General features: G+C 44.6%; 1 protein-coding gene across 1 annotated transcript in view; it reads left to right on the top strand.

The window, feature by feature from the left end:
- Positions 1 to 27795, top strand: part of LAMC2 (laminin subunit gamma 2) — a 60708-nt gene that overhangs the window by 11974 nt on the left and 20939 nt on the right. The window contains exons 3-9 of the mRNA XM_060088517.1: positions 7091 to 7279; positions 15060 to 15195; positions 18231 to 18329; positions 21407 to 21543; positions 22341 to 22463; positions 23752 to 23941; positions 27500 to 27612. Coding sequence (XP_059944500.1) covers positions 7091 to 7279; positions 15060 to 15195; positions 18231 to 18329; positions 21407 to 21543; positions 22341 to 22463; positions 23752 to 23941; positions 27500 to 27612 — 987 coding nt within the window. The remainder of the gene's footprint in view (positions 1 to 7090; positions 7280 to 15059; positions 15196 to 18230; positions 18330 to 21406; positions 21544 to 22340; positions 22464 to 23751; positions 23942 to 27499; positions 27613 to 27795) is intronic.

Below are 27795 nucleotides of genomic sequence, written 5' to 3'. Positions count from 1 at the left end.
AATTCTTAGACCCTATAAGGCTTCAGGTCTATTCAGGGTCTGAGTCTGATTTGTTTCTATATTTTCTGGTACAGTGATAGTTTAATGCCAGGTCCTGGACCCGTACCTGTCCATGGTGAAGTGAGGAAAACAAGGATAACATGATGAGTATGTGACAAAGCCCAGTAAATGTCAAATAAGTATATATTTAATGTCTTATTTGACGAAATAAAACACTGCAGCTCCCTTTATTGAAATCTTGCTGGCGCAGGACTATAGAAATCTTGCTGGCTCAGGGCTTCCCTGGTAGCACAGTGGTTAAGAATCCACCTGCCAATGCAGGGGACACAGGTTTGAGCCCTGGTCCGAGAAGATCCCACATGCTGTGGAGCAACTAAGCCTGTGCACCACAACTACTGAGCTTGCACTCTAGAGCCCGTGAGTCACAACTACTGAAGCTCGCTCACCTAGAGCCTGTGCTCCACAGCAAGAGAAGCTGCTGCAATGAGAAGCCTGCACACCGCCATGAAGAGTAGCCCCGGCTCGCCGCCACTGGGGAAAGCCCGCGTGCAGCAATGAAGACCCAACACAGCCAAAAATAAAAATAAAATAAAAAAAGAAAGGAATCTTGCTGGCTCACGAAGTCCCAGTGTCTAAAATGAATGAAATAAATGTGCGTCTCATTGAGAACAGAAGGAAGGAGAAAAAGGAGTAAAAATCAGTTAAACAAAATCTATCAGTGAGGTCCTTTGGAGAGAAAGGGGATTTATCCAGAGAGGGAAAGGAAAATCTGCAAAAAAATGACAGGTGAATAGTTTGATACATTTGTTATAGAAATAATTCATGATAATTTAAAACATCGTGCCTGATAGACAAATAGCCAAAGATCATGAACAGACAGATATCAAAGTAGAGATAAAATAGTAAACCAGAATATGGCACTTTTCAACCCTCCCTTCCTACTCACTTTACCCACCTCCAGCTACCTATTTCCTTTCACTGCTTTATGTATTTCTCCTTAACAAATATTGCTATCCCCATATTCTCCCTATATTATTTACCTTGTTTATTTTCTTTTCCTTCAATTCGCATGAAAACTCCATGAAGGCTGGAACATCTGTTTGTTTTGTCTACCTCTAAATCCCCAGTGCCTAGAACACTGCCTGGCACATAGATGCTCAATCTATATTTATTGGATGAATGGACCTTGACAAATGATTCCCAGCCGACCCATGACACGTCCAAGACCCCCATCTTTATACTTCCATCACTTGCTTTTGTGTCAAGGCTCCCTGATGGAAAGTAGACAACATATTTATAAAATTTACAGCTGACCCCAAATTTGGAAGAATAGCAAGTAGATTACAAAATAAAAATGAAAAAAATTCTAGACATAAAATTGAACAAGGCTAAACATAAGGGAAGGAAAATATAATCAAGAGCATTTTTAGCAAATCCTCTTGTTTTAAAGTGTATTATAGGTGTGTATTTAGGTCTGTGAATCTAAATAAATCATAATCTAAGTTACCAAGAAAGGCTATTTTCTGGATTGGGGTTGTATGGAGAAAAGTGTCCCCTCAATTAACAGGGAAGAGAGTAACTGCTAATTATTGGTATTTTTGTTTTTTGTTTTTTTTTTACTTTTTTTTTGTTTGGTTGCTGCCTCACAGCATGCAAGATCCTTAGTTCCCCCACCAGGGATCGAACCCGTGCCCCCTGCATGGAAGCATGGACTCAACCACTGGACCGCTAATGAAGTCCCTGGTATTTGTATTTTTTTTTAATTTTTTAATTTTTTGGCTGCATTGGGTCTTCGTTGCTCCGCGTGGGCTTTCTCTAGTTGCGGCGAGCGGGGGCTACGGTGCGTGGGCTTCTCATTGGTGGCTTCTCTTGTTGTGGAGCACGGGCTCTAGGGGCGCGGGCTTCAGTAGTTGTGGCTTGTGGGCTCTAGAGCGCCGGCTCAGTAGTTGTGGCGCAGGGGCTTAGTTGCTCCACGGCATGTGGGATCTTCCCGGACCAGGGATCGAACCCATGTCCCCTGCCTTGGCAGGCAGATTCTTAACCACTGCACCACCAGTGAAGTCTGGTATGTGTATTTTTAAAGCATGTCCAGACATATGGGGCCACATGGAGTCCTGAAGATGGTAGAAACACATCTGGGGGTTTCCTGAAGTTCAAGAGAACATTCATTCATTTGTTCATTAAAAATATCTCAAATACCTACTATGGACCGGGCACTGTGCCATACAGTAGGGCTTTATATTTCCTTCTCTAAAGCATGAGACGTGTTTTCAGCCTGTTAGAATAGCAGAGTCCAGTGCAAAGTATTGCCCTCGGACACAGCTTTATTTTTAAAAAAATTTAAAAATATTTTTTGGCCAACCTTTAAAAATCAGTAGATTTCATACCCAAAGCCAGATTTCTGTCTTTAAAAAACATAAGTGGAAATGCTGATTACAATAGGCATCATTCCCATGGGGCTACCATTGGCTGGGGGTGAAGTGCTGCTTCTTCCTTTAGCCCTTTTGTCAGCGTCCCCACTGCTCCCTGTTGCCTTGCTCCTGGCCTGACAGTGCCCTTTGGCAACCAACGTGTCCTGGTAGTGGCTGGACAGAAATCAGTCACAGAATAAAAAAGGCCAGGGCACAAGCTGTAGGAGGCCCATTTTATTAAGCCCAGTTGAAAGAATATTCTGGAATTAGAAAAATAAAGATTTTTTTTCCAGCAGTGAGAATGAATAATAATTGCTCTTAGGAAAGTTAGTCTAAATTTGGGAGATGACTTGAGAGAGGCCATGTTTCACATGCATCAAGGACAGAAAGGATTATTCCATGCCAAAGGAGCAAACTCTCTCTCCTCAGTCTCTGGGTGTGAATGTTTGGAAGATTCGATAGTGAGCCAAGTGTAGTGCAGCTAAGTGTTGAGCTCAGCGCAGCCTGGTAACTTCAGAGTCCCACAGGCAAGGCTGGAGAGAGTTTCTTCCTGGCATTTTCACATACTGCAGATACAGGCAGCCAATACATTCCCTAGGCCTGAGGCCCACAGGTCCCCTCACTCCAGCCTGCATAACACTGGGCTTAAAGGGAAACCCATTTGAGAAGAGGAGGGTAGCTTAGCAATAGGTTTGTAGCTGAGTTCCAGAGTGGAGATGCTGGCTGAAGCCCTCCCTTACTGGAACTATACGGCATCTCCATTGAAGGCTGTGAATTTAAAAGAGGAACATCAATTCTTGCATAGTAGAGCTTTAAAGGAGAAAGGATAGAAGGAGAGGGAAATGGTTTAAAAAAAGATTATAACAAGGTTATCTATTTTTAAAATAGTGCTCTAAAAATATATAATTTCCTTATGAAATTAACTACTACCAGCAAAAAGTTTGTTCTGAATAAAAAAGACACAATGGGGCTTCCCTGGTGGCGCAGTGGTTGAGGGTCTGCCTGCCGATGCAGGGGACAGGGGTTTGTGCCCCGGTCCGGGAGGATCCCACATGCCGCGGAGCGGCTGGGCCTGTGAGCCATGGCCACTGAGCCTGCGCATCCAGAGCCTGTGCTCCGCAGCGGGAGAGGCCACAACAGTGAGAGACCCGCGTACCGCAAAAAAAAAAAAAAAGAAAAAAGACAATGAAAAGTTCGTAATTATTTTGAGATTGCTCCCAAAAGTCATCTGGGGTAGAGATCCCGCTGGGTATCGTCACAAGGATCTCTGGCTGGTGAATTTAGCTCCTAATTGTGCCTAATGAGGTACCTGGTAGAAATTTCACAGCACATGACAGCTGTGTGGCACATCTGTTAGAAATCCAAAAAAACAAATTGGTTACACAAACATTCTTTGGGAAAGTTTCAGCTTAACACCAGTTCTGTGAAAAAGCCCTGGGAGTTTGAATTGAATGCAAACTTCATATGCTTTGAGTTTAATGAAAATGTTAGGCTCATCCGTGGAATTATAATGTCTGGTCCTGTTGTAAGCTGAGCTGTTCAAACCACACTTGAAGAACTGTAGTAAATTCTGGTCAGTTAAAGAAAGATAATGAAAAGTAGAGTTTGTTCCTAGGAGGGGCATCAAGAAGAAATCATGACCTGGGAAATGGTTGAAAGTCTTGGAGGTGACAGGTCTCCAGTTTAACCTGAAGAAGAAAAGACTAAAGAGGGAGATGCTCTAACTATCTTCTGATACTCAAGGACTTGGCTGATGCAGTACCTTGTAAAACAGTGCCTGAAAGAAACACCTGATGAGTACATAAATAAATGGAGAAGAGAGTAGGTATGCCAGCGTGTGTGCCTGTGTGTGTGTGTGCGCGCGCATGCGCATGTGTATGTGTGGTTTTCCAGGGAAGAACAGAACACATGGTAAAAATTACAAGAAGGGAGGCAGATTTAAAACTGCATAAAAATAATTTGTAATAACCAGTGCTGTTTAAGGAGGGATGGGACATCTTACTAGATTAGGAAGAATTCTAGAAGGGTCTGAGTAATTCTCTATGAGGGAGTTATAGAAAGAATACCTACATGCAATGACAAGCCAGCTCTTGGAGGCATAGGGATAACATAGAAAGGTGAGGGCATTGCAATTGGACAGACCTGGGAGCAGTTACATCCTTGCCACTTAGCTGTGTGACCTTAGGTGAGACACCTACCCCCTCTAAGCATTCATTTCTTCATCTGTTGACTGGAGATAATTAAACCCATGTTAAAGTGTTACTGTGAGAATGAACTGAGCTGCTGAATGTAAAGTCCTGGATATAGAGTGGGCTCTAGATAGATGTTCTTGACTTTGCCTAGATTAGGTGGCATCCAAAGGCGTAAGAGAGTGTTTTAGGAGCTCTTGCAAGGAAGTCACTTAGGTGACTTCAGATATACTTAGTCACCTTTGCCACCTTTGTGCCTTCAGAGCTGACCCAGCCTGCACAGGGCAGCTGCTCCATACATGTTGGTACATTTGCTGACTTTTTAAAGTCAGTACTCTGGGTAAGTCATGGCCCTGGGCACTGCCAGAGACAGGCTATCACTAGGGTTGCATGGCCAATGGAGACAGTGTGTCTGGGGGAAAGAAAGTGGGTTTTGGCATCAGACAGAGGTTCAAATCCCAAATCTCCACTGGCTCAAGTTACTTAACCTTTCCAAGCTGCATTTTTCTCATCTAAGGCAATGCCTATTTCATGTGAGTTAGGGGTGAAATAGCACAGACGAAGGACTTGATGTTCTTTTCTCAGTGGGGTCCTTTCAGCAATCCAGGGAGGCACATGATGAAGACTGAATTTCTCAAAGAAGAAATAAGATTCAGAGAGTTGAAGTGATTTGCCTAAGGAATTAGTAGAACCGGTATTTGATACCATTTTTTTACCTCAAGGCTCATCACCTTTTCCAAACCATGGCTGACCTTTTTTTTTTTTTTTTTTTTTTTTTTGCGGTACGCGGGCCTCTCACTGTTGTGGTCTCTCCCGTTGCGGAGCACACGCTCCGGACGCGCAGGCTCAGCGGCCATGGCTCACGGGCCCAGCCGCTCCGCGGCATGTGGGATCTTCCCGGACCGGGGCACGAACCCACGTCCCCTGCATCAGCAGGCGGACTCTCAACCACTGCGCCACCAGGGAAGCCCTGACACATTTTTTGAGCGTCTGCTGTGTGCCAGGTACAATACTAAGGATTTCCCCTGTTACCTCATTGGTGGTTTCAGTCCCACATGGAGATGTTAGTCACTCCATGAATCTCTTTGGAACGTGCACAGGATAAACTTTCCTAGACACTTGGGGAAAGTCATTCTTAATGGGACTATGGTTCTTTTTGACACCTGGCTTTGGGAGAGATATTTATGGCAGTGAGAGGGGAGGACATTACCTGTCCAGACAGTCATATTAGCGCCTCAAGAAAAGGGAACCCTGCTACACTGTTGGTGGGAGTGTAAATTGGTGCAGCCACTATGGAAAACAGTATGGAGGTTCCTCAAAAAACTAAAAATAGAATTGCCATATGAGTCAGCAATCCCACTCCTGGGAGTTTATCTGGACAAAACTATAATTTGAAAAGTTACGTGCACCCCTATGTTCATAGCAACACTATTTACAATAGCCAAGCTGTGGAAGCAACCTAAATGTACATGGACAGATGAATGGATAAAGAAGATGCAGTACATATACACAATGGAATATTACTCCCCCATAAAAAAGAATGAAATCATGCCATTTGCAGCAACATGGATGGACCTAGAGATTATCATACTAAATGAAGTAAGTCAGACAGAGAGACAAATACCATATGATATCATTTACATGTGGAATCTAAAATATGACACAAATGAACTGATCTACGAAACAGAAAACTACTCACAGACCGAGAACAGACTGTGGTTGCCAAGGTGGGTGGGGAGGGATAGACTGAGTTTGGGATTAGCAGATGCAAACTATTATATATAGAATGGATAAATAACAAGGGCCTACTGTAGAACACAGGGAACTATATTCACTATCCTGTAATAAACCAACCATAATGGAAAAGGATATGAAGAAGAATATATATATATGTATGTATAACTAAATCACTTTGCTGAACACTAGAAAATAACAGAGCATTGCAAATCAACTATACTTCAATAAAATAAATTTAAAAAAATATTTGTTCCTCAGCCTTGATCATCACTGTAGGGACGGATGCTAAGGGTCCTGAACAGATGAGACCATCGGCTCTTACACAGTCGTGCTGGAGTGCACAAGCTGGCAGTTCTCAGGTCTTCTCCAGCTCATAGGCTTGTACTATGGGCTTGCACAGAATTTTAAAAATGAATTCCTTGCAAATATTTAAATCAGGACTTTTCACGTAGAAACACACAGTACAGATTTTGGGTTTCTCTGGAGGAGTCGGTAACACTGTCTGGCAACACTGACCTCACGTTCTCTTGGGTTCTCCCGGGCAACACCTGACCAGCACTGCTTCCTTAGGTAAAGCAAGAACTCTCTCCATCATCAGGTGGTGCATTTGACCCCCTTCCCTTCTGCCGTTGAGCAGTTTGAATTAATATGCAGTACCCTGGGCATCATTTGTATTCATAATAATAAAACGCCCGGGAGGATTGCCCCTGACTTGTTTCCTGCTGACGATGTCTTTTTTTGCCCTGAACCTAGTCTGTGATTGCAATGGGAAGTCCAGGCAATGCGTGTTTGATGAGGAACTTCACAGACTGACAGGAAATGGATTCCGCTGCCTCCACTGCAGTGACAACACGGGTGGCATTCACTGCCAGAGGTGCAAGGAAGGATTTTACCGCCAGAGAGACAGAGACCGCTGTTTACCCTGCAATTGTAACTCCAAAGGTAGCTGGATAAAGGGGGAAAGAAAGAGGGAGGGGGGAGGGGAGAGAATGGGGAGGGTGTGAGGGGGAGGGGAGAGAATGGGGAGGGAGGGAGGCAGGGAGAGAGAGCAGGCCAGGAGGGAGATGTTCAATTTCTAGAACAATTGGGAAGATACTGTTCTTTTTAGCAATTTCAATCTGAAAGGAAATATGTTTTTCTTAAGTCTGGGTTATAGGAACCAGCTGTGGTCTTTAGGGTACATTAGTTTGAAGTCTAGTCCCAAGAGAGACACGCGATTACTTTCCTGGCAGATAACAGTCTGTGACCTGGGAACAAAGAAGCTTGCCACTCTTCCAGTGATAGTTCTTCATATCCATAACTGTCCCTTTGACTGACCTCTCAAAAAATAAGAGATTAGAAAGACCTGTTTCGGGTGGTGTGCTGGGCACTAGCAATATGAAGTGATACTAATAGAAGAGACAGACAAATAAATAGGCAGATTAGAGTCATTCACAGGGTTGTGAACAAGAGAAAACAGAACAACAAATAGGAAGCACCTAACAAGGCAGCTGGTTCATAGGAGAGCCTGTTTTTGTTGTTGTTGTTGTTTTTTTTTTTTTTTTTTGCGGTATGCGGGCCTCTCACTGTTGTGGCCTCCCCCGTTGCGGAGCACAGGCTCCGGACGCGCAGGCTCAGCGGCCATGGCTCACGGGCCCAGCCGCTCCGCGGCATATGGGATCCTCCCAGACCGGGGCACGAACCCGTATCCCCTGCATCGGCAGGCGGACTCTCAACCACTTGCGCCACCAGGGAGGCCCTGTTTGTTTTTTTTTAAATGTATCACCCACTGCTGTATTCTCAGAACTATAGGTAGTTTTTGTGTACGCAGACACACACATCCTGCTATATTCATCGTGGGCGGACAGTAAAGACAAGTTAGTAAATGTAAAGAGGGAAAGAGAGGTAAATAAGTTGGGACTTTTTAAGGCTACCTTGTTTGTCTTTTATCCTCCTTGGTAGTATCTGTTTCTCCTCTTTGCCAGAAAGTGTTTAATAGCATAATACGATCAATATTAGTCTACCAAAAAGGTGTAGCCTTAGTGCATGGCTATGACTTAGTGTAGTTCTGTGGAGCCATTTCTTAGCAGCAGCTGAAAGAGTCTAAAAATGGGCAGATTTTGGCCTAGCCATGACTTGCTGGTAGAGTGTGTCAGGGAGCTTTATAGAAAACTGGGGTGACCCTGTGTTGGTACAGACCCATATACCAGCAATCATTCCCAGATTCTTCAGACTTGCTGCTATTATGTGGTTTGAGTCAGATTTGCTCAGCTTTGTGGCTTTGACTCAGCATCCAGAATCCTTTGGGTTTAGCAATTCTCCCTCTGAATCAAAGAATGTCATAAAGAAAAATTAAAAGAAAAATGATTCTACTTTAATGGGCATTTAACCTCTCTGAAGACCCTGTATCCCCTTAGGTTATGCAGCTTTGTTGTGAGTCACTGGAGTTGGGTCATCCCAGCAAAATAATCAGCGAGAATGTGATGAGAAATATAATTGGCTCTGCTGGAAAGCCTGGCCTGAAGACAAGGTTATTAGTCTCAGAATAGACAAGGAGCCTGCAGCCTAGCAAAAAGAGATGGTAATGAAGCTTTACCACGCCATCATTTCTTTTACACTGTGTAGTCCATTGCCCACCCAGCAACAGTGAGCCTGGCTCTTTCTTTTCTTTGGGGGAATAGATATCTCAGACTCAGGGTGAACAGCCTAGTAGGAAGCAGTGGAGCCCAGCGATGATTTATATCTTGTATGATAGCTACCATGCATTACACACTTACTCTATGCCAGGCACTTTTCTAAATGCTTTCATCCAGTAATTAATTTAATCTTCACAAATAACCCTATGAAGGGGGTGCTATTATGATGTTCATTTTACAAATGAGGTATCAGAGGCTTAGAGAGGGAAGTTATGAAACTTGAGGGCTGAGTGGCATGTTGGTGGCAGGGACTGTACCCACCATGCACCATCTCTGGCTACATGTTGGCTGCACAGGTCACTAAATCAGTGGCACAAATTTAATTCCCTATGTGATTTCTCAGTTGCCCAACCAGCCAGGAGGTATTTTTCACTTTCAAATAGTAACTTCCCAAGGGAATTTGTTGTATATTCAATTTCAAACGCAGAATTCATCTTACCAAAAGCTACCATTCCATGCATGGCAAATGAAGCCAACAGCATTCATAATCCCCAAAGTGGTCACAGATTTTGGATGTCATATCAGTTTCTCCTAAATATAGCAACTAGGCTTATTTTTAAGTGATGATTTTGTGGGCTCAGCAACAGGGCTGAATTATCCTCAATTCTTATAACCCTGATAACGTTTTGTGGATACTTTGAAATTCACCGTGTGTGTGTGTGTGTGTGTGTGTGTTTTCCTCCCCAATACCTAAATTCTTGAGATTTATGTAGACATCAATGATATTGGGCTTGTTCTCTTTTTTTTTTTTTTTTTTTGTGGTATGTGGGCCTCTCACTGTTGTGGCCTCTCCCGTTGTGGAGCACAGGCTCCGGACGCGCAGGCTCAGCGGCCATGGCTCACAGGCCTAGCCGCTCCGCGGCATGTGGGATTTTCCCGGACCGGGGCACGAACCCGTGTCCCCTGCATCCACAGGCGGACTCTCAACCACTGCGCCACCAGGGAAGCCCCTGGGATTGTTCTCTTAATTTTATTTTTTTTTACATATATATGACCCAGGCAGTGGATTACTCAAGACTAAAACATTTGAGTTATTATTTAAGACATGTCTTAGATAATAATTTAATTATTATTAAATATAATGATTAAATAATAATAGTGCTATTTTAAAATGCAAGTGTATATATTTTTAAAGGGTTCTCAAAAGGAAGCAAGCTCTCTTGGTTTAAATTTTTAATATTAGTCATTTTAGAATACCTTTGTGAGTCCTCAGATGCATGTAGACTGTATTACATAAGTCCTGAAAGTGCTTATTGAAACAGTAAGCTGTTCTTCATCTGTCCTTTAACCCCAATTGTTCACAGTCCCTAAGAATAGCTCATGATGTAGGAATTGGGACAGGTATTTTTATTGTAATGAGATACTCTGAAAACCCAGTGCTATTATTTTGGAAGTTTGGGAACATGAAATAAATCAGTCCTATTCACAGTAAGGGCCTGTGTACGTTTCCATGTCAACTTTGCAAGGCTTGAAGGAGGCCTAGAAGATATAAGTATAAACTACTTTTTTGAGCACCTACTATGTGTGAGATGTGGAATTAGGCCCTTCATATATTTTATTTATTTATTTTAACATCTTTATTAGAGTATAATTGCTTTACAATGTTGTGTCAGTTTCTGCTTTATAACAAAGTGAATCAGTTATACATATACATATGTCCCCATATCTCTTCCCTCTTGCGTCTCCCTCCCTCCCACCCTCCCTATCCCACCCCTCTAGGTGGTCACAAAGCACCGAGCTGATCTCCCTGTGCTATGCGGCTGCTTCCCATTAGCTATCTATTTTACGTTTGGTAGTGAATATATGTCCATGCCACTCTCTCACTTCGTCCCAGCTTACCCTTCCCCCTCCCCGTATCCTCAAGTCCATTCTCTAGTGTGTCTGTGTCTTTATTCCCGTCTTGCTCCTAGGTTCTTCTGACCGTTTTCTTTTCTTTTCTTTTCTTTTTTTTAGATTCCATATATATGTGTTAGCATACGGTATTTGTTTTTCTCTTTCTGACTTACTTCATTCTGTATGACAGTCTCTAGGTCCAAGGCCCTTCATATATTTTAGTTCAAAGTTTTACAGCAGCTCTACAAGGTATGGTTGTCCCCACTTAAAGAAGGGATGAGGAGCCCTTTGCCCAAGGACACACAGCTAATCAGTGGCAGAGCTGGTATTTGAGGTGAGAATTGTTGGACCCCAAAGCCTGGGCTCTTTTCATGTCCCCCAGCTTCTAGAACAGTATTCTCTACATAATGTCCTATGGAATATTGTGTTTCCCAAGATAATAATAGGCGTTGCCTGTAAGAATGTCAAATAATGTTTGGAAACACTGGCATTAGAAAGTTAAACAAGATTCATGCTTACTGAATGTGCTGTTATGTTGTAAATCTCTGAAAGATTTAGGATGTACCATTTCCCAAACTCTTTTGAACACAGAATGCCTATTTCCATGACATGACTGTTAATACCCATCAGAAGACTGTTTTGTACAGTACTGTTTAGGGCTGTTTGGGAAAAACCCCTAAATAAAGTACAGTCTTCTCCACCTTATAAGAATAATTTGTTGGGACTTCCCTGGTGGCAGAGTGGTTAAGAATCCGCCTGCCAATGCAGGGTACACAGGTTCGATCCCTGGTCCAGGAAGATCCCACACGCCGTGGAACAACTAAGCCCATGCGCCACAACTACTGAGCCCACGTGCTACGACTTCTGAAGCCCCCGCACCTAGATCTAGCCTGTGCCCCGCAACAAGAGAAGCCACCGCAATGAGAAGCCCTCACGCTGCAACGAAGTATAGCCCCTTCTCTCCACAACCAGAGAAAGCCTGAGCTCAGCAATGAAGACCCAACGCAGCCAAAAATAAATAAAATTTTAAAAAAAGAATAATTTGTTTCTGAAAAACTACTGTAGGGAGAGTTTTCTTAAATTGAAAGCATAATTTCCATTAATTTGAATGGAGAAAAACAATGTGTTTTGGGGTCCCAGATTAACACCCCTTTATGTTAAAAATAATTAAATGGTATTAAAGAAGGAACATTTAATGTTACTCATCAGAGCATAAATTCAAACAGGAATTTACCTTCTAAGCCCTGTCTGCTGTTTGTCTCTGAGTGCCAACCCCAGTGGTCTTTCCTCACTCTCATCTTGTTAAATGCTCTCTTGCCTTAGATCCTGAAAACCATCCCCTCTTCCTTCTCCCTTAACTTTTCCCAGAATTCTCCTCCGTGAGACTTCTCCCTGCTCCCATCACCTTTTCCTTAATCAGTGAGGTTCCATTTCTGTCCAAGGCACCTTCCCCTCCTCTATCTGCTCCCGGAGTGACCTTACACTTGCTATAGCTTCCTGTTCTGCCTGTGGGCTGAAGGCTCCTAAGTCTTCATCTGCAGCCTCTTTCTTGAGCTCCAGATGAACGGTTTCACCTAAGTTCATTGTGTCCCAAACTAAACTGGTTATCTTCTCTTTTTTTTTTTTTTTTTTTTTTTTGAGCTACGCGGGCCTCTCACTATTGCGGCCTCTCCCGTTGCGGAGCACAGGCTCCGGACGCGCAGGCTCAGCGGCCATGGCGCACGGGCCCAGCCGCTCCGCGGCATGTGGGATCTTCCTGGAACGGGGCACGAACCCGTGTCCCCTGCATCGGCAGGCGGACTCTCAACCACTGCGCCACCAGGGAAGCCCTGGTTATCTTCTCTTGATGATTCACTGTGAGGCCCTGTTCCTCCTCTGGCCTTCTCTGGTTTGTCAGGAGCCTCATATCTAGCGGTGCCCTCTGGGGACCTGCTGTCGTCTATGTTGACCCACCCCTCTCCCATCATCCATATCCCAGGTCTGTTCATTCTACATCTGCGGTGGCTCTCACAGCATGTGCCTCCTCCTCTTCTCATCCAGACTCCTCTAATCTGGGCCATTGTGTCAGGGGAGGATTTCTGCCCTGAGAGCCTGCTGCTCTCCTGTCCCCAAGCCATCCTGCAGTTGCTCTAGAGTTGACCTTCTAAACTGCACATCTGATCTCGTCGCCACCTGCCTGATCCTCCGAGAACTCCCTATTATCCACAAATGGATTTGTTATCCTTCCATCAGTTCTTAATTCACCAGTAGATACGGTGAGCTAATATAAAGCTCCCAATTCAGTGTCTCACACGTAGCAGGTGCTCAAAAAATGTAGTGTCTGTTATTATCACTGAGGGCCCTTTCAAGTGTTGCAAAGTTGACATGGAGACTTTCACAGACTCTAACTGTGAATGTGACTAATGTATTTCATGTTTCACCTGTGGCTATAGATACAGAGCCAGTACTTTTATTGATTTGAATTGTATCCACAAGTGAATTAAAAGTTCACAGACTGGTAAGAAATTAGAAAAAAAAAAAGGAGCTAATGGTTAGAGTTCTGTTGACTTTACAGATTATGAATAGCCTAATTATCACAGTTAGTTGGAATATAGGGATTACTTTATAATTTCGCCAACTGCTAGGAAGTTATCAAGTGGGTGAGCCACCTTCCACCTCAGCTTTTGGCTTTTTCCTAACTCCTTTCACAATAGCCACACCCTCTTTCTTTTTTTTTTTTTCTTTTTGCGGTATGCGGGCCTCTCACTGCTGTGGCCTCTCCCGTTGCGGAGCACAGGCTCCGGATGCGCAGGCCCAGCGGCCATGGCTCACGGGCCCAGCCGCTCCACGGCATATGGGATCCTCCCAGATCGGGGCACGAACCCGTATCCCCTGCATCGGCAGGCGGACTCTCAACCACTGCGCCACCAGGGAGGCCCCCTCTTTCTTAAGGGTTAATGAATCCAACAGATTTCTGAGCCTCTTCTCTGTGTTGGGTGCTGGGGATACAGCAGGGAACATAAGCTGAGGTAGTCATCGGTAAGCAGGGCTAAGGACTGGGGGAGCAGTGGGGTGGATATTTTAGATATGAGAGTCAGAGAAGGTTTCTCTAGGGAAGTAATATTTAATCAAGATGTTAAGTGCTGAGAATGGGCCAAGGAGGGGAGGTTCTGGGGAAAGAGCATCCAGGCTGAGGGAGAAGCAGGTGCAAGTGCCCAGAGGAGAGAAGCAGTTGACACATTCCAAGAACAGGGAGGGGAGCTGGGGGGCTGGACCTCAGTGAAGGAAAGCGGGAGATGAAGCAAGAGAGGTCGAGTTTGTAGGCCGTGGTACAGAGTTTGCACTTTATTCCGCTCAGAGTGGGGACCCACTGGAAGACTTAAACAGACGAGCCATATGATCTGAATTCTGTTTGAAAAGGAGCACTCTGGCTTCTGTAGAGAGAATGGAGCATAGGGAGGCAAGGATGGAGGCAGGAAGAAGAGTGTGAGGCGGGGTCCGGGTGAGAGAAGATGGAGGCTGGAACTGGGGTGTGGAAGGGGGTGCGGTGAGGGGTGGCTGGGTTCCAGAGTGGCACATTTTGTTATCCTGAGCACCTCTTGCCTTTCATCAATACTCAGTCTGAGAGGTCCCATTTTACAGAGCATGTCTATAAAAAATTAATCATAGGACAAGTACTCTAGTGCCCCAAACCAGGTAAAATGCACAGGGTCTTCACTCCTTACAAGGGATGATGCTCCAAGGGTGAGAATTTCTGCCACTCCAGGTAGGTAGAGGTGCTTTTGGTTAAGAGGCTTTTTTGTACTCTTAAAATCATACCATACAAGCACTGCCCCTTAAAAGATGGTGTTTGCCTGCCAGAGATAAGGGAGAATGTGGCTCACTTTCTCATCCTGTCTTTGTGGAGGCCGAAGTGCTCATTCACCAATGTCCCTTCTTGAGATCTCAAGGATTTGACAAACTACTTAATGTTGAAACCAGAGTAGATATATAAATAATAATGCGTTCAGGAGTCATTTCTGTTCCTTTCCCTGAAGAAGCTATCCTTGGCTGTCAGGACTTTTCCCTAGTGGGTGGATGCATATCCAGATAATGTGAAAGAATTACTAGAAGCAGCAGGTGGTGGTTATTACTTAGTATTTATTGAGCTCCCACAGGGTGACATTTTCTTCCTAATGTTGCATAAATTAAATATGTCCTTTTCTTCTTTCCTTTTCCCTACCTTGTGGTCACAGGTTCTCTTAGCGCTCGATGTGACAATGCTCGACGATGCAGCTGTAAGCCAGGTGTGACAGGAGACAGGTGTGACCGCTGCCTGCCAGGCTTCCACACCCTCACTGAGGCTGGGTGCACCCAAGACCAGAGGCTCCTGTAAGTGCCTGCCCCGTCACTGTGGCTTCCGCTGTGAATAATGGCAATTGTATCAACATTAGGGACCACTTAACATTTACTGATTAACTGAGTTACTGAAACACCGTTTCGAGGACCTCACGTGGGTCATCTCACTGACTCCTCACAATAATCCTAAAAAATTGGGATTAGCCTTATGCTTGTGTTAAAGATAAGAAACTGAAATCGTGAGAGGATAAATAAGATGCCCAGTGTTGCTGGTGAGGGTGGACTGAAAATTCAGGCTCAGAGTTTTGTCTCTGGAGCCTGTGGTCTTCACACTGACAACTGCCCCTCCTTTAGATGAACTAGGATGGAAGTAAAGAGTCCTTCAAGTTTTAAGCTGGAACTCGTTTCAAATAAACAGACTCAGAGTAGGAGAACTTTCTGCATAATTTTAATCCCCTTTAGCTTGAAGCATTCTCTATCCCTCCTCAACTTCCTTTTTGGAAGAAGGTGGAGCATACATTAGAAATCACATGACCAACCCACAGAGATGCAGAGCTGGCAGGGTGTTGGGCTGGCTTAGAGGAGGGGGAGCTTGGCAGGGAAGCCATTGGCTAGAAGGCCACCCACAGAGGAATTGCCTCCCCATTGCCCATGTTTCCAGCCCCTTGCCCATATGAGACCCACCCAGCAGCCATGCCTGCACCATCCCCATTACCACTGGCCCAAGTTCTCTTACCATCCGGGCCTGTATGTGGCTTGTTCTCTCCCAGACCTCCCTGACCCCTCCCTGGGCCCTGTCTCTCTTTTGTAAACCCTTGTAAACTATGACGTGTGTTCTATCCCAGCTCTGCTTCAGATTTCCATTAGCTCCTTGCCCACCTAGAATGAGATCCAAACTTCTTATCTAGGCAGGTAGGGCCCTGCAAGACCCTTCTGCCCCCTCCAGCCTTGGCCTTAGGCTACTGCTCCATTTCTCACCCCCTCCCAGCCTTCCTTTTCTTCTTCAAAGGAGCCAAGCCTATGTGACTTCGGCCTTGGTCTAGAACACTCTTCCCTCCTTCAGAGCCATGCAGAGCTTCACTGGCTCCATCCCCACCTCGTCCATCTCTTCACAGAGGCCTTCCAGACCAGTCCCCACCCCTCCGTGTTCTGACTCTGTTGTTTTACAGTCTCTTATTTTCTACATGCATCTGTTTATCTGTCTCTCCCACTAGAAGGTAAGCCCCACTTGGGCTTTGTCTTGCTCACCACTGCAGGAAGAGGCACGCAGAGGGTGCTCCAGCTCAGTTACACTGGCGTTATGCTTTATTGCCATTGCTGTTCATGTATCTGCCCTGCCTTGAGACTCCTAGAGAACATGGCTATTTCCTATTTCTTACTATCCCTGGTGCTTAGCCACCAGCAGATGCTGAACACATGTTTCTCAGAGGATCCTGATAATGGTATAGAGGGACCAAGATGGGGAGGATACTGTGGGAAGATGAAGACTGGGAAAGAAATCTTCAGGAAGCTGGTTGGGACTTGACATCTGACTGGATGAGGAATGTGAGGGATGAGGAGTCAGATGCAGGCTTGGCAGGATTTGCTGGGGTCACGGGGCAGTCAGAGGGGGAGCAGGTCAGTAGGGAAAAGACAACAGACTTGGTTTTAGACGCATGAGATAAACACATGTGCTTATGTGCCAAACGCAGTGACAGATACCGGTGCTTTGACGAGTCGGTCATTAGTCAAAGCTCTAGTCTGCACAAGTCAAGGAGATTGTGCTAAAATTAAATGAGGAAAATACTGATTATTTTTCATCGAGAAAGTCTTGCGACCAAAAAAAAAAAAAAAAAATCAGCGAAACTAGTAGCAATTTAACTCCTAGGTATACGTTCAAGAGATATGAAAACATACGTAACTGCACAGAAACTTGTCCACAGATGTTCACATTAGCATTATTCATAATAGCTAAAAAGTGGAAACAACCCAAATGTCCATTCCAATGAATGGATGAACAAACTAGTATATTCACGTGACAGGATTTTATTCAGCCATAAAAAGAAGGAACTACTGATACATGGTTGAATCAACATGGATGAATCTTGAAAACATATTAAGTGAAAGAAGCCAAACACAAAAGGCCACATGTTGTTCCATTCCATTTATAGGAAATGTTCAGAATAGGCAAATCTACAGAGACAAAAGTTGGTCAGTGGTTGTCTAGGGCTGGAGGGAGGGAATGAGGGTGATTCCTAAAGGACACGGGGTATCTTTCTGGAGTAATAAAAGTGTTCTAAACTTGGTTGTGGTGCTGGTTGCACAACTCTGAGGGTCAACTAAGACCCATTGAACTGTATACTTTAAATGGGTGAATTACATGGTATGAATTATATGTCAATAGAAGTGTCACTGGAAGAAAGAACTAAATGAACCAAAAGCAAGTAGATGGAATCAATCACGATGAAAGCAGACACCACTGAATTAAACAATAGGGAAACAAATGAGAACTTTTTTTTTTTTTAATATCAACTGACCCAAACAGTCAACCAAACTAAACTAAACAGCTTTGTGATGAATGTGGTTTACATTCTGGGGCAAACCCCTCCTCGTTTTTTTTTTTTTTTTTTGCAGTACGTGGGCCTCTCACTGTTGTGGCCTCCCCCGTTGCGGAGCACAGGCTCCGGACACGCAGGCTTAGCGGCCATGGCTCACAAGCCCAGCTGCTCCGTGGCATGTGGGATCCTCCCGGACCAGGGCACGAACCCACGTCCCCTGCATCGGCAGGCGGACTCTCAACCACTGCGCCACCAGGGAAGCCCCCCTCCTCTTTATAGGATTGGGTAGCAAACAGTTCCTGGACTGGCTGCTGGCCACAGACCACACTTTGAGTAGCTCTAGCATGGACAAACGAATTCTTAAAGGTTCTGAGAGAGATTAGCATGGACAAGAATAGCTAAGAGAGGCCTCACTGAAGATGAAAGATTGACTCAAGTTGGTGACGTTTGCTTATGAGTGCTTGATCTTCAGGTGTATAATTGCAAAGTATTTGGAAACACATCCCTAATTTTCTTTTTCTTCTTTTTCAGAGACTCCAAGTGTGACTGTGATCCAGCTGGCATCTCGGGGCCCTGTGACACAGGCCGCTGTGTCTGTAAGCCAGCTGTCACCGGAGGGCGCTGTGATAGGTCTGTGTGAACTGTGACCCTACGGGCACAGCAGGGTGTCCTTTGGCAACTAGAGTGAGAATTCATCCTCTGAGTGCAATTACGGAAAAGGGACACGTAACAAATGTTGATGACCTTCTTCCTGCCCCCTGTCCTCAAAAACTAGGCTTTATTTATTTATGTTTAATTTTACTTTTTTTTTGGCGGTGCTGCATGGCGTGGAGGATCTTAGTTCCCCGACCAGGGATCAAACCTGTGCCCCCTGCATTGGAAGCACAGAGCCTTAACCACTGGGACTTCCCTCAAAAACTAAACCTTAAAAAAGGTGCAACCAAGACCCCAAATCTCACTGGACTCCAAGCTTTTGCTCTGGGTCCCTTCTCTGTTTATGCTGTGACAGAGGCACAGGACCCCGGTGAGTCCCTGGCCAGCTGGCTCTGAATCCCAGGTGCTCTATGCAAGGTGGTATGCTGCGATGAGGTCACATGACTCAACCTGGTCCCAGGAAAGGCCTGGTCTAATTAAACATGTTGGGGAAATCTTAGTAAGTGGGAATATCGCAGTGTATGGCCACAGATAACCGTCTCATGCTGAGAAGGACCGGGGATGGGATGGTGGTTATATGCACACACATGAAGTAGTGGGGGAGATGTAAGAGCCCTTTGGGTCCCAAACCACGTTGGGACAGGTGGTGCAACCAGGTCGATCCACCTTCAGTTGCTGCTGCAGGAAATTCCTTAAGTACAAACTGTACCCAGACTTAAAACTCTTCCCTCTCCTGAGATTGTTGTGAGCAGAGGGCTGCGAGGTAGGCCCCAGAGGTAAAGGCTTCCCCCTTATTTCCTTAAAAGAAAGAAAGCAGTTCTTTGGCATCCTGCCAGTCTCATATCCCTGGGCAGAAGAAATGCCAGGTACATTCCTGGCTTTTGTTTTCAGGGGGTTCTTTGCTGCTGAGGTGGGGGGGTGAGGAAACATAGCTTTAAGTGTTAAAAAAGGAGTCTTTTTTTTTTTCTTTTTTTTGCTTGTTTTGCCGTACGCGGGCCTCTCACTGTTGTGGCCTCTCCCTTTGTGGAGCACAGGCTCTGGATGCGCAGGCTCAGCGGCCATGGCTCACGGGCCCAGTCGCTCCGCGGCATGTGGGATCTTCCTGGACAGGGGCATGAACCCATGTCCCCTGCCTCGGCAGGCGGACTCTCAACCACTGCGCCACCAGGGAAGCCCAAGGAGTCACTTTTTGAAAGCATTTTAAATTTCAAAATAGAACACAGAAATAGAAAGTCACATAAAATGTTGTCAGCAGCACCAATTATATGAAATAGACCTTTGCTAAAAATATGCCAGCCTCATAACACCCTCCCTCCTTCCTAGAAGTCACCACTATTCTGACTTACTTACTTTTCTTCATAATTAATTACCTAAGTACATCCTTAAACACTGTGGTTTCGTTTTGCCTGATTCCCTTCACTTCCCTCCCCCCACCTCCCTTCCTTTATCATTCCCTCTCCACGCTTTCTGTGCCCCCCACTTCTTTCCTCCCCTCCTCCCTCCCTCCTTCCTTCCTTCTTTCCTTCCTTCCTTCCTTGGTTTTTAATCTGAAGGTTTCCTCCACAGAAACTATAATGATTTTTTAAACCCCTTCTCTATAGGAAAAAAAAAAAACCCAACTTATTTATTTACAGCTGGTTTCTGAAGCATCTGTTGTTCACGGCTAAACTGCTTTTCCGTGATTTTGCACAATGAACATATTCTTGACATATAGTCCAGTGGATTAGACCACGTAATTTATCAGCAGACATACCTGAGTTAGAATTTTTTCTCAGCCACTTACCAGCTGTATGACCTTGAACACGTTTCTTAACCTCTCTGGCCTTGGTCTTATCATCTAAGAAAATTGGAAATAACAATTCCTATCTCATAAGGTTGTAGTGAGGATTAAATGAGGGAGCATAAGTAAGGTGCCTGGCATATCACAAGTGCTAAATAAATGATAAATGAAACTACCATTATTTCATGTAGAAGGATGTCGTTAACTTGAACAGAGAAGAAAACAAATCCTTCCTGGCTTCCCCTGCCCTCTCCTCTATGACCCCAGCCTCCGGGACTTGTCTGCCAGCTGCGGTCCTCAGAGAAATCACCGGAGGGCTTGAGCTAGGAGCAGAGGGGAGGCCAGCCTACATTTTGCTTTTGTAGGAGCCTCTAGCCATCCTTTTTTGGCATAACCTCACCTGCCCCCTCCCCTGGGGGTCAGAGCCTAGGTACAAGGGGCAGGGATGGTGGGCAATGCCAGGGAGGGTGGTCTGGGAGGGGTCAGTACAGCTGAGTGGGCGCTGGGGCAGGAGCATTTGCCTTTCTTTTGCTGGCCCCCACTTCCCACCCTTTTGCCCCTGTTAAATACTTACTCCAGGACAGGGCCAGCTCTGCATATCCCTACCTGACCCCTCTCTGTCTTGCCCACTCAATTCCTCACCAAGGATGGGGAACATCACTGTTTCCAGACCATCACCTCAAACGTGATACTGCTTTACCAGAACAAGAGAAAGTGAATATTCTTCATGCTTTCTTTTTAAATTAATCAATCAATCAATTAATTAATTAATTGACTGTGTTGGGTCTTCGTTGCTGCGTGCGGGCTTTCTCTAGTTGCAGCGAGTGGGGCTACTCTTTGTTGCGGTGCACGGGCTTCTCATTGTGGTGGCTTCTCTTGTTGTGGAGCACAGACTCTAGGCGTGCAGGCTCAGTAGTTGTGGCTCACGGGCTCTAGAGCACAGGCTCAGTAGCTATGGCGCATGGGCTTAGTTGCTCCGTGGCATGTGGGATCTTCCTGGACCAGGGATCGAACCCATATCCCCTGCATTGGCAGGTGGATTCTTAAGCACTGCACCACCAGGGAAGCCCTTTTGTGCTTTCTTAATGGGGAGCTGTGACTTGTCCATCAGGGGGTCTGGGAGTGGGGGGTGGTATGTGCAACTTAGTATTTCTCACCTCTGGGAATTAATGGGCCGGGTGGAAGAGAAAGTAGAAATGATCAGTCATCATATTCTCTATAGGGACAAGAAATAACCTATAATATTGTCCTGATTTCTAAAACAACACTGCAGGTGCCGACCAGGTTACTACCACCTGGATGGGGGAAACCCTGAGGGCTGTACCCAGTGTTTTTGCTACGGGCATTCAGCCAGCTGCCAAAGCTCTGGAGACTACAGTGTCCATAAAATCACCTCTACCTTCCATCAAGGTAAAGCGATCTGTTTTCTAGGTTTTTTGCTTCTAATGTTGTATAGGGTTTTGTGCTTATAGACTTCCGTCCGCAGGATGGGGTCCTTGAGTCATCTTTAGCAACTCTCTTCTCACTTTAAATGTATATTATTTTGTGAGGCAATAAGGAAATGCCTAGTGTCTTGTAAAAGTTATAGCTGAATAGTTTACTCAGACCAGCTTATGAATAACTTAAAAAAATAACTAAAAAGAGACCAGATTTTCATCTCCCTGCATTTCCCATCCCATCTATTTTAAAACTACAAAAGAATCATTCTTTTGGATTGAAGGGCTTAACATGAGTCTTCCTGGAATTCACATTCACTAATAATACCGCTTTCACATACACCAAACGAGTTAATTTATGTGAAATTAGTTACCAAGCTACAAACACTCTAAAAATACAGGAGATTAATATGATTTCAACTCTGAGTTTCTCTTTGAACATATTGGACCCTCTTACCTCACTAAGGCCAGACCCTGTTTATGTAAATAAAATAAAAATACAAATTATAGGCAGATGAAAACATGCTCTCTTATTCTAAGAGTCAGACTCAGAGACAAGAAGTCACAGCAGCTGTAGGGCAGGAGTGGGTGAAGGTGAATACAAAGTAGAGAGGTGCATAGGGGGTTTTGAGGATGGTTCACGAATGTGGAAACATTAAGAAATCCCCACTTGTTACTCACTGCTAGTGAGTAGCAATCAAGTCTTGCCTTGTTTAACTCAGTAGATATTGGGGTTTGTCCAAATGCAGAGTGGTTGTATTTGTGTTTCAGATGTTGATGGCTGGAAGGCTGTCCAAAGAAATGGGTCTCCTGCAAAACTCCAATGGTCACAACGCCATCGAGATGTGTTTAGCTCTGCACGACAGTCAGACCCTGTCTATTTTATAGCTCCTGGTATGTATGGTATTTTTCCTGTAGAAGCCAACTTAGAAGACTAAGAAGTCAGGATAGAAAAATGGGGTTAGAAAATGTGGACATCTTATCACTTAGTGTTCTGGGCAGCAGTATCTCCAGAAGACAATTGGGGCTTCAGCCCTTTTTGACAAAATCATGGCACAGTACAGCAGAACTGGGTGTCCAGGTGGTCAGACCCTGGTTCAGATCCCTACTTCACTCAAATGGGAAGTTTCTAGGTTTCCCATCAAGACAAGAAATAAGGACAGTGGTCAAATCTGTGGGTCTACTGAGAAACAGATGGAAAAGTGAAAAGAAAGCATTTCTCAGAGCTTTAAACTGATTGTAAATGTTAAAAATATACATTAGTCAGAGAAGCTGGATGGAAAAGCTCTGGCTAGAATTTTTTTTAATTAATTAATTAATTTATTTATTTATTTATTTATTTTTGGCTGCGTTGGGTCTTCGTTGCTGCGTGCAGGCTTTCTCTAGTTGCGGCGAGTGGGGCCTACTCTTTGTTGCGGTGCACGGGCTTCTCATTGCAGTAGCTTATCTTGTTGCGGGGCACGGGCTCTAGGCGTGCGGGCTTCAGTAGTTGTGGCTCACAGGCTTCAGTAGTTGTGGCTCATGGGATCTAGAGCGCAGGCTCAGTAGTTGTGGCACACAGGCTTAGTTTCTCCGCGGCATGTGGGATCTTCCCGGACCAGGGCTCAAACCCGTGTCCCCTACATTGGCAGGCGGATTCTCAACCACTGAGTCACCAGGGAAGCCCCTCTGGCTAGAATTTTAATCCTAGTTCATATCCTTAGCTAATATGTGATTCCTGGGCAAGGTGGCCTCTTAACCTTTCCAAACTTCAGTTCCCTCAGCTGTTGAATGTGAAGAATAATGACAACCTCCACGAATTGCTGCCATCAAATGTGATGTCAGTGAAAGTATTCTGTAAACTAGAAAGCATTATGTAACAAATGGTATTATTGCTGATAGACCTGGGATCTTTACATATTGGTCTGTCATAGGGGCCAGGCTATGAATCATGTAATGGATGGAATTGTCTTATAATGAGGCCCTTTTAGCGTTTCAGTAACTAACCCTTTTTTGTGGCCAAGAGCTGCACGGCCATGTCCACTGCCATGAACTGGCTCTTCTGGCAGGGTGGCTGGGGAAGGGTGATGGGTGGGTAACGTAGGATCCCAAGAGAAATTGCCAACATCGATGGAAACTTACTCACTCCTTTGCTTCTCCAGTCTCAGAACTGACCTCAATCTTTTCGAATTCTATTTCACAGCCAAATTTCTTGGGAATCAACAGGTGAGCTATGGGCAAAGCCTGTCTTTTGACTACCGTGTGGACAGGGGAGGCAGACACCCATCCACCCATGACGTGATCCTGGAAGGTGCTGGTCTATGGATCACAGCTCCCTTGATTCCACCTGGCAAGACACTGCCTTGCGGGATCACCAAGACTTACACTTTCAGGTAAAGAGAGGGACTACAAGTGGGTCAAAGAGAGCAAACTGTGACTGAAGTCTGATTCCTTTGTTCATCTAGTCATCATTCACTGGTTCAACAAGCTTTTCTGAGCACCTTTTATGTACCAAACATGGTGTTATGTGCTGAGACAGGTCATGATTGCTGCCCACAAGCCCCGGACAGGCTAATGGGGGAGAAAAATAAACAGATGATTACAGTGCAGCTTGTAAGGGATAAGGTGGACACAGGTGCTTTGAACACACACAGGAGATATCAGTAACTCACACTGGAGGGATCAAGGAAAGCTTCCCAAGAAGACGTGACAAGTGAAGAGCCACTCTTTAAGGAAAGAAAAGGGGGGAAGGTTAACATGGCAGAAGAAGCATGTTTGAGGAAGTTTCGTACATTTAGGAAATTCTAAGTGGTTAAGCATGAGTGGAGCATGGGGTCAGGGAGAGGAATACAGTGAGAAGTGAGGTCAGAGAAAGAGGCTGAGGTAAGGTCATGGATGGCCCCATGTGTGTCTAAGGAGGTTACATGTTATCCTGTGGAATGGGATATTTTTTGAAGTATAATTGACCTAAACACTATGCTAGTTCCAGGTCTAAAACATAGTGATTTGATATTTCTATACATTACAAAACGATCACCCTGATAATTCTAGTTACCACCTGTCACCATACAGTGTTATTACATTATTGACTATATTCCCCAGGGTGTACACTTCATCCCCATGGCTCATTTATTTTATAACTGGAAGTTTGTACCTCTTAATCTCCCTCACCTATTTCACTCATCCCCCCACACCCTCCCCTCTGGCAAATACCTGTTTGTTCTCTGTATCTATGAGTCTGTTTTTGTTCTGTTCTGTTTGTTTGTTTTTTAGATTTAACATATAAATGAAGTCATATGGTATTTGTCTTTCTTTGTCTGAATTATTTCACTTAGCATAATACCCTCTAGGTCCATCCATGCTGTTGCAAATGGCAAGATTTCATTTTTTATGGTTGAGTAATATTCCATTGCATATATATATATATATATATATATATACACACACACACACACACACACACACACACACATACATACATATATACCACATCTTCTTTATCCACTATTGATGGATACTTTCCATATCTTGGCTATTGTAAATAATGCTGCAGTGAACATAGGGATGCATATAGCTTTTTGAATTGGTATTCTTGTTTTTTTCAGAAGAATACCCAGAAGTAGACTTGCTGGATCATATGGTAGTTCTATTTTTACTCTTTTGAGGAACCTCCATACTGTTTTTCATAGTGCCTGCATCAATTTACATTCCCATCAAGAGTGCACAAACATTCCCCTTTCTCCACATCCTTGCTAACACTTGTTATTTGTTGTCTTTTTGATAATAGCCATTCTGACAGGTGTGAGATGATATCTCCTTGTGGTTTTTTTTTTTTTTTTGGCGGTACGTGGGCCTCCTACTGTTGTGGCCTCTCCTGTTGCGGGGCACAGGCTCCGGACGCGCAGGCTCAGTGGCCATGGCTCACGGGCCCAGCCGCTCCGCGGCATGTGGGATCTTCCCAGACCGGGGCACGAACCTGTGTCCCCTGCATCGGCAGGCGGACTCTCAACCACTGCGCCACCAGGGAAGCCCTCCTTGTGGTTTTGATGTGCATTTCTTTGATGGTTAGTGATGTTGAGCATCTTTTTCATGTGTCTGCTGGCCACCTGTATGCCTTCTTTGGAAAACTGTTCATTGAGGTCCTCTGTCCACTTTTTAATTAAGCTGTTTGTTGTTTTGATGTTGAGTTGTATAAGTTATGTGTATATTTTGGATATTAATCCCTTATCAAATATATCATTTGCAAATATTTTCTCTCTAGAATGGGAATTTTGAATGGTGGGTGCAGAGAGTTCAGGGGAGGGGGCTGTGCCTATTAAGTGCTTAGTACTGTGTCAGAGGCTGAGAATTCAAGATGAAGAAACGTGGTCTTTGTCCTTCAAGAGCTCTTGTCTAGTAGGATATGTAACATGTCAAAAAGCAAACATAACACAATACAAAATCTCTTCAGTGGTGGTGCATGCTCATGGGGAGTTGGGAGGAGAGGAAAAAGTCTTAGTTCTGCCTGGAAAAGCATTACTAAGGACGCAGTATGGACTGAGAACAGGAAGAAGCACAGGGCTTTCCCAGGGACAAAATCAGTACAACCCGTACATGTGAGTATATGTGGGAATGTGGAAAGGCATAATACAGGGGATTGATAAGCAGTATTTATGGCTGGAACACAGCGTGTATAGGAGAGATGGGCAGATAAGATTGAAAACGCTGGAAAAAGACCCAGCATGGTGGTTCTTGGATGTCATGTCAAGGTGCTGAGATCTTGCCCATGCCTACAAGATGATGGAAAGCTATTGAGAGATTGGAAGTCGAGAATTGGTGTGATCTGGTGTGAAGGCTGGGTGCAAATACTGTGTGGAGGACAGTTTGTGTAGGGTCTTTAATTGAACCACCAGGACATATTCACAGTGGTTTGAGTGAGGGTTGTTGGGGACCTACCCCAAGGCAGAGGTAAAGGTAATAGAGAATAGAAGACCCACAGCACACACACAATGTGTTCTTAAATAACTGAGTGCAACTTATTCTAACGATACAAACACCCAGCTCTCCACGATGGAACACCCATTCCCACCTTCTCAGCTTGGTAAACTTACTCTTTAAGATTCAGCTTACAGGTTTTTCCTTTGTATTAGCCTTCTCAGAATCCTAGGTAAAGTTACAGTCCATCCTGAGTTTCTATGGCATCCTGTTCATGCCTTTGTTATAGCCCTTTCTGCATTGTATCATAATTATTTGTTTACCCGCCACCCCTGGGAGACACTGATCACCTCACTCTACTTGTCTTTGTATCCTCCGTCCTGATACAGCTTCTGGCTCAAACCAAGTGCACAGTAAACGGTTATTTCACGAATCAGTGGATGAAACAAAAGGGTTAGTATTGTTCCTGGAAGAGCTATTCCAGTAGAAATCAAAACAACATAAAGAAGAATAGTACAGGGGCTGGTGATGTGATGCACTGAGGCAACATGATGCCAAACTAGGAAGTATTAGTTGTGGACAGTGTAGAAGGTGGAAACTGACTTTTGAAAATAGGAGGTGAAATGTGCTCAGATTACAAATCATTTAAACAACAAAACCAAAAATGAATGATGGCTCTTGAGGATCAGAGCTTCTGGAACTCAGAGATGTTCCTGCTATTAGGTTTTATGTGACCAAGAATAGAAAGTGGTCTCTGAGGACTTGGACCAGCACTGGATGCTGTGACCCCAGGAGCTCGGCTTCCTGCACTGGGATGCCCTCCATCAAATCCTGTGGGGCTTGCACTCCCCATGGAGTGAGAAATTTCCAGGCTTGTGCCTATGAGGATGTGGCTACCAGTCCTTCATCCCCGTACAAGCAGGGCTGTGAAGGGGCTTAGCTATTCCCCCATTCTCAGGCATAATTTGTATCGGGTATATGCATTATAAGATTTGATAAGAGTTGGATTTTTCAGCTTTTGCTTTTAAATCATGCAGATTAAATGAAAATCCAAGCAGTAATTGGAGCCCCCAGCTGAGTTACTTTGAGTATCGGAGGTTACTGCGGAACCTCACAGCCCTGCGGATCCGAGCTACCTATGGAGAATACAGTAAGTGGCTAAAAGAAATGAATTTCTCTCTTCTTAGGTTTTAATTTAATTTGTTTCAGCTCTCTAAGGTGGTGACAGTCTCCAAACAATTAAACAAACTACTTAATGGTTTTGATATCGAGTCTCTGATTGGGTCTAGATTTGTACATTCTAGAAGAAGTTGTTAAGAAGGAATGTTTCTTG

The sequence above is a fragment of the Mesoplodon densirostris genome, chromosome 2 (assembly GCF_025265405.1).
Source record: "Mesoplodon densirostris isolate mMesDen1 chromosome 2, mMesDen1 primary haplotype, whole genome shotgun sequence".
In the NCBI taxonomy this organism is placed as follows: domain Eukaryota; kingdom Metazoa; phylum Chordata; class Mammalia; order Artiodactyla; family Ziphiidae; genus Mesoplodon; species Mesoplodon densirostris.
This window is presented reverse-complemented; position numbering and strand designations above follow the sequence as displayed.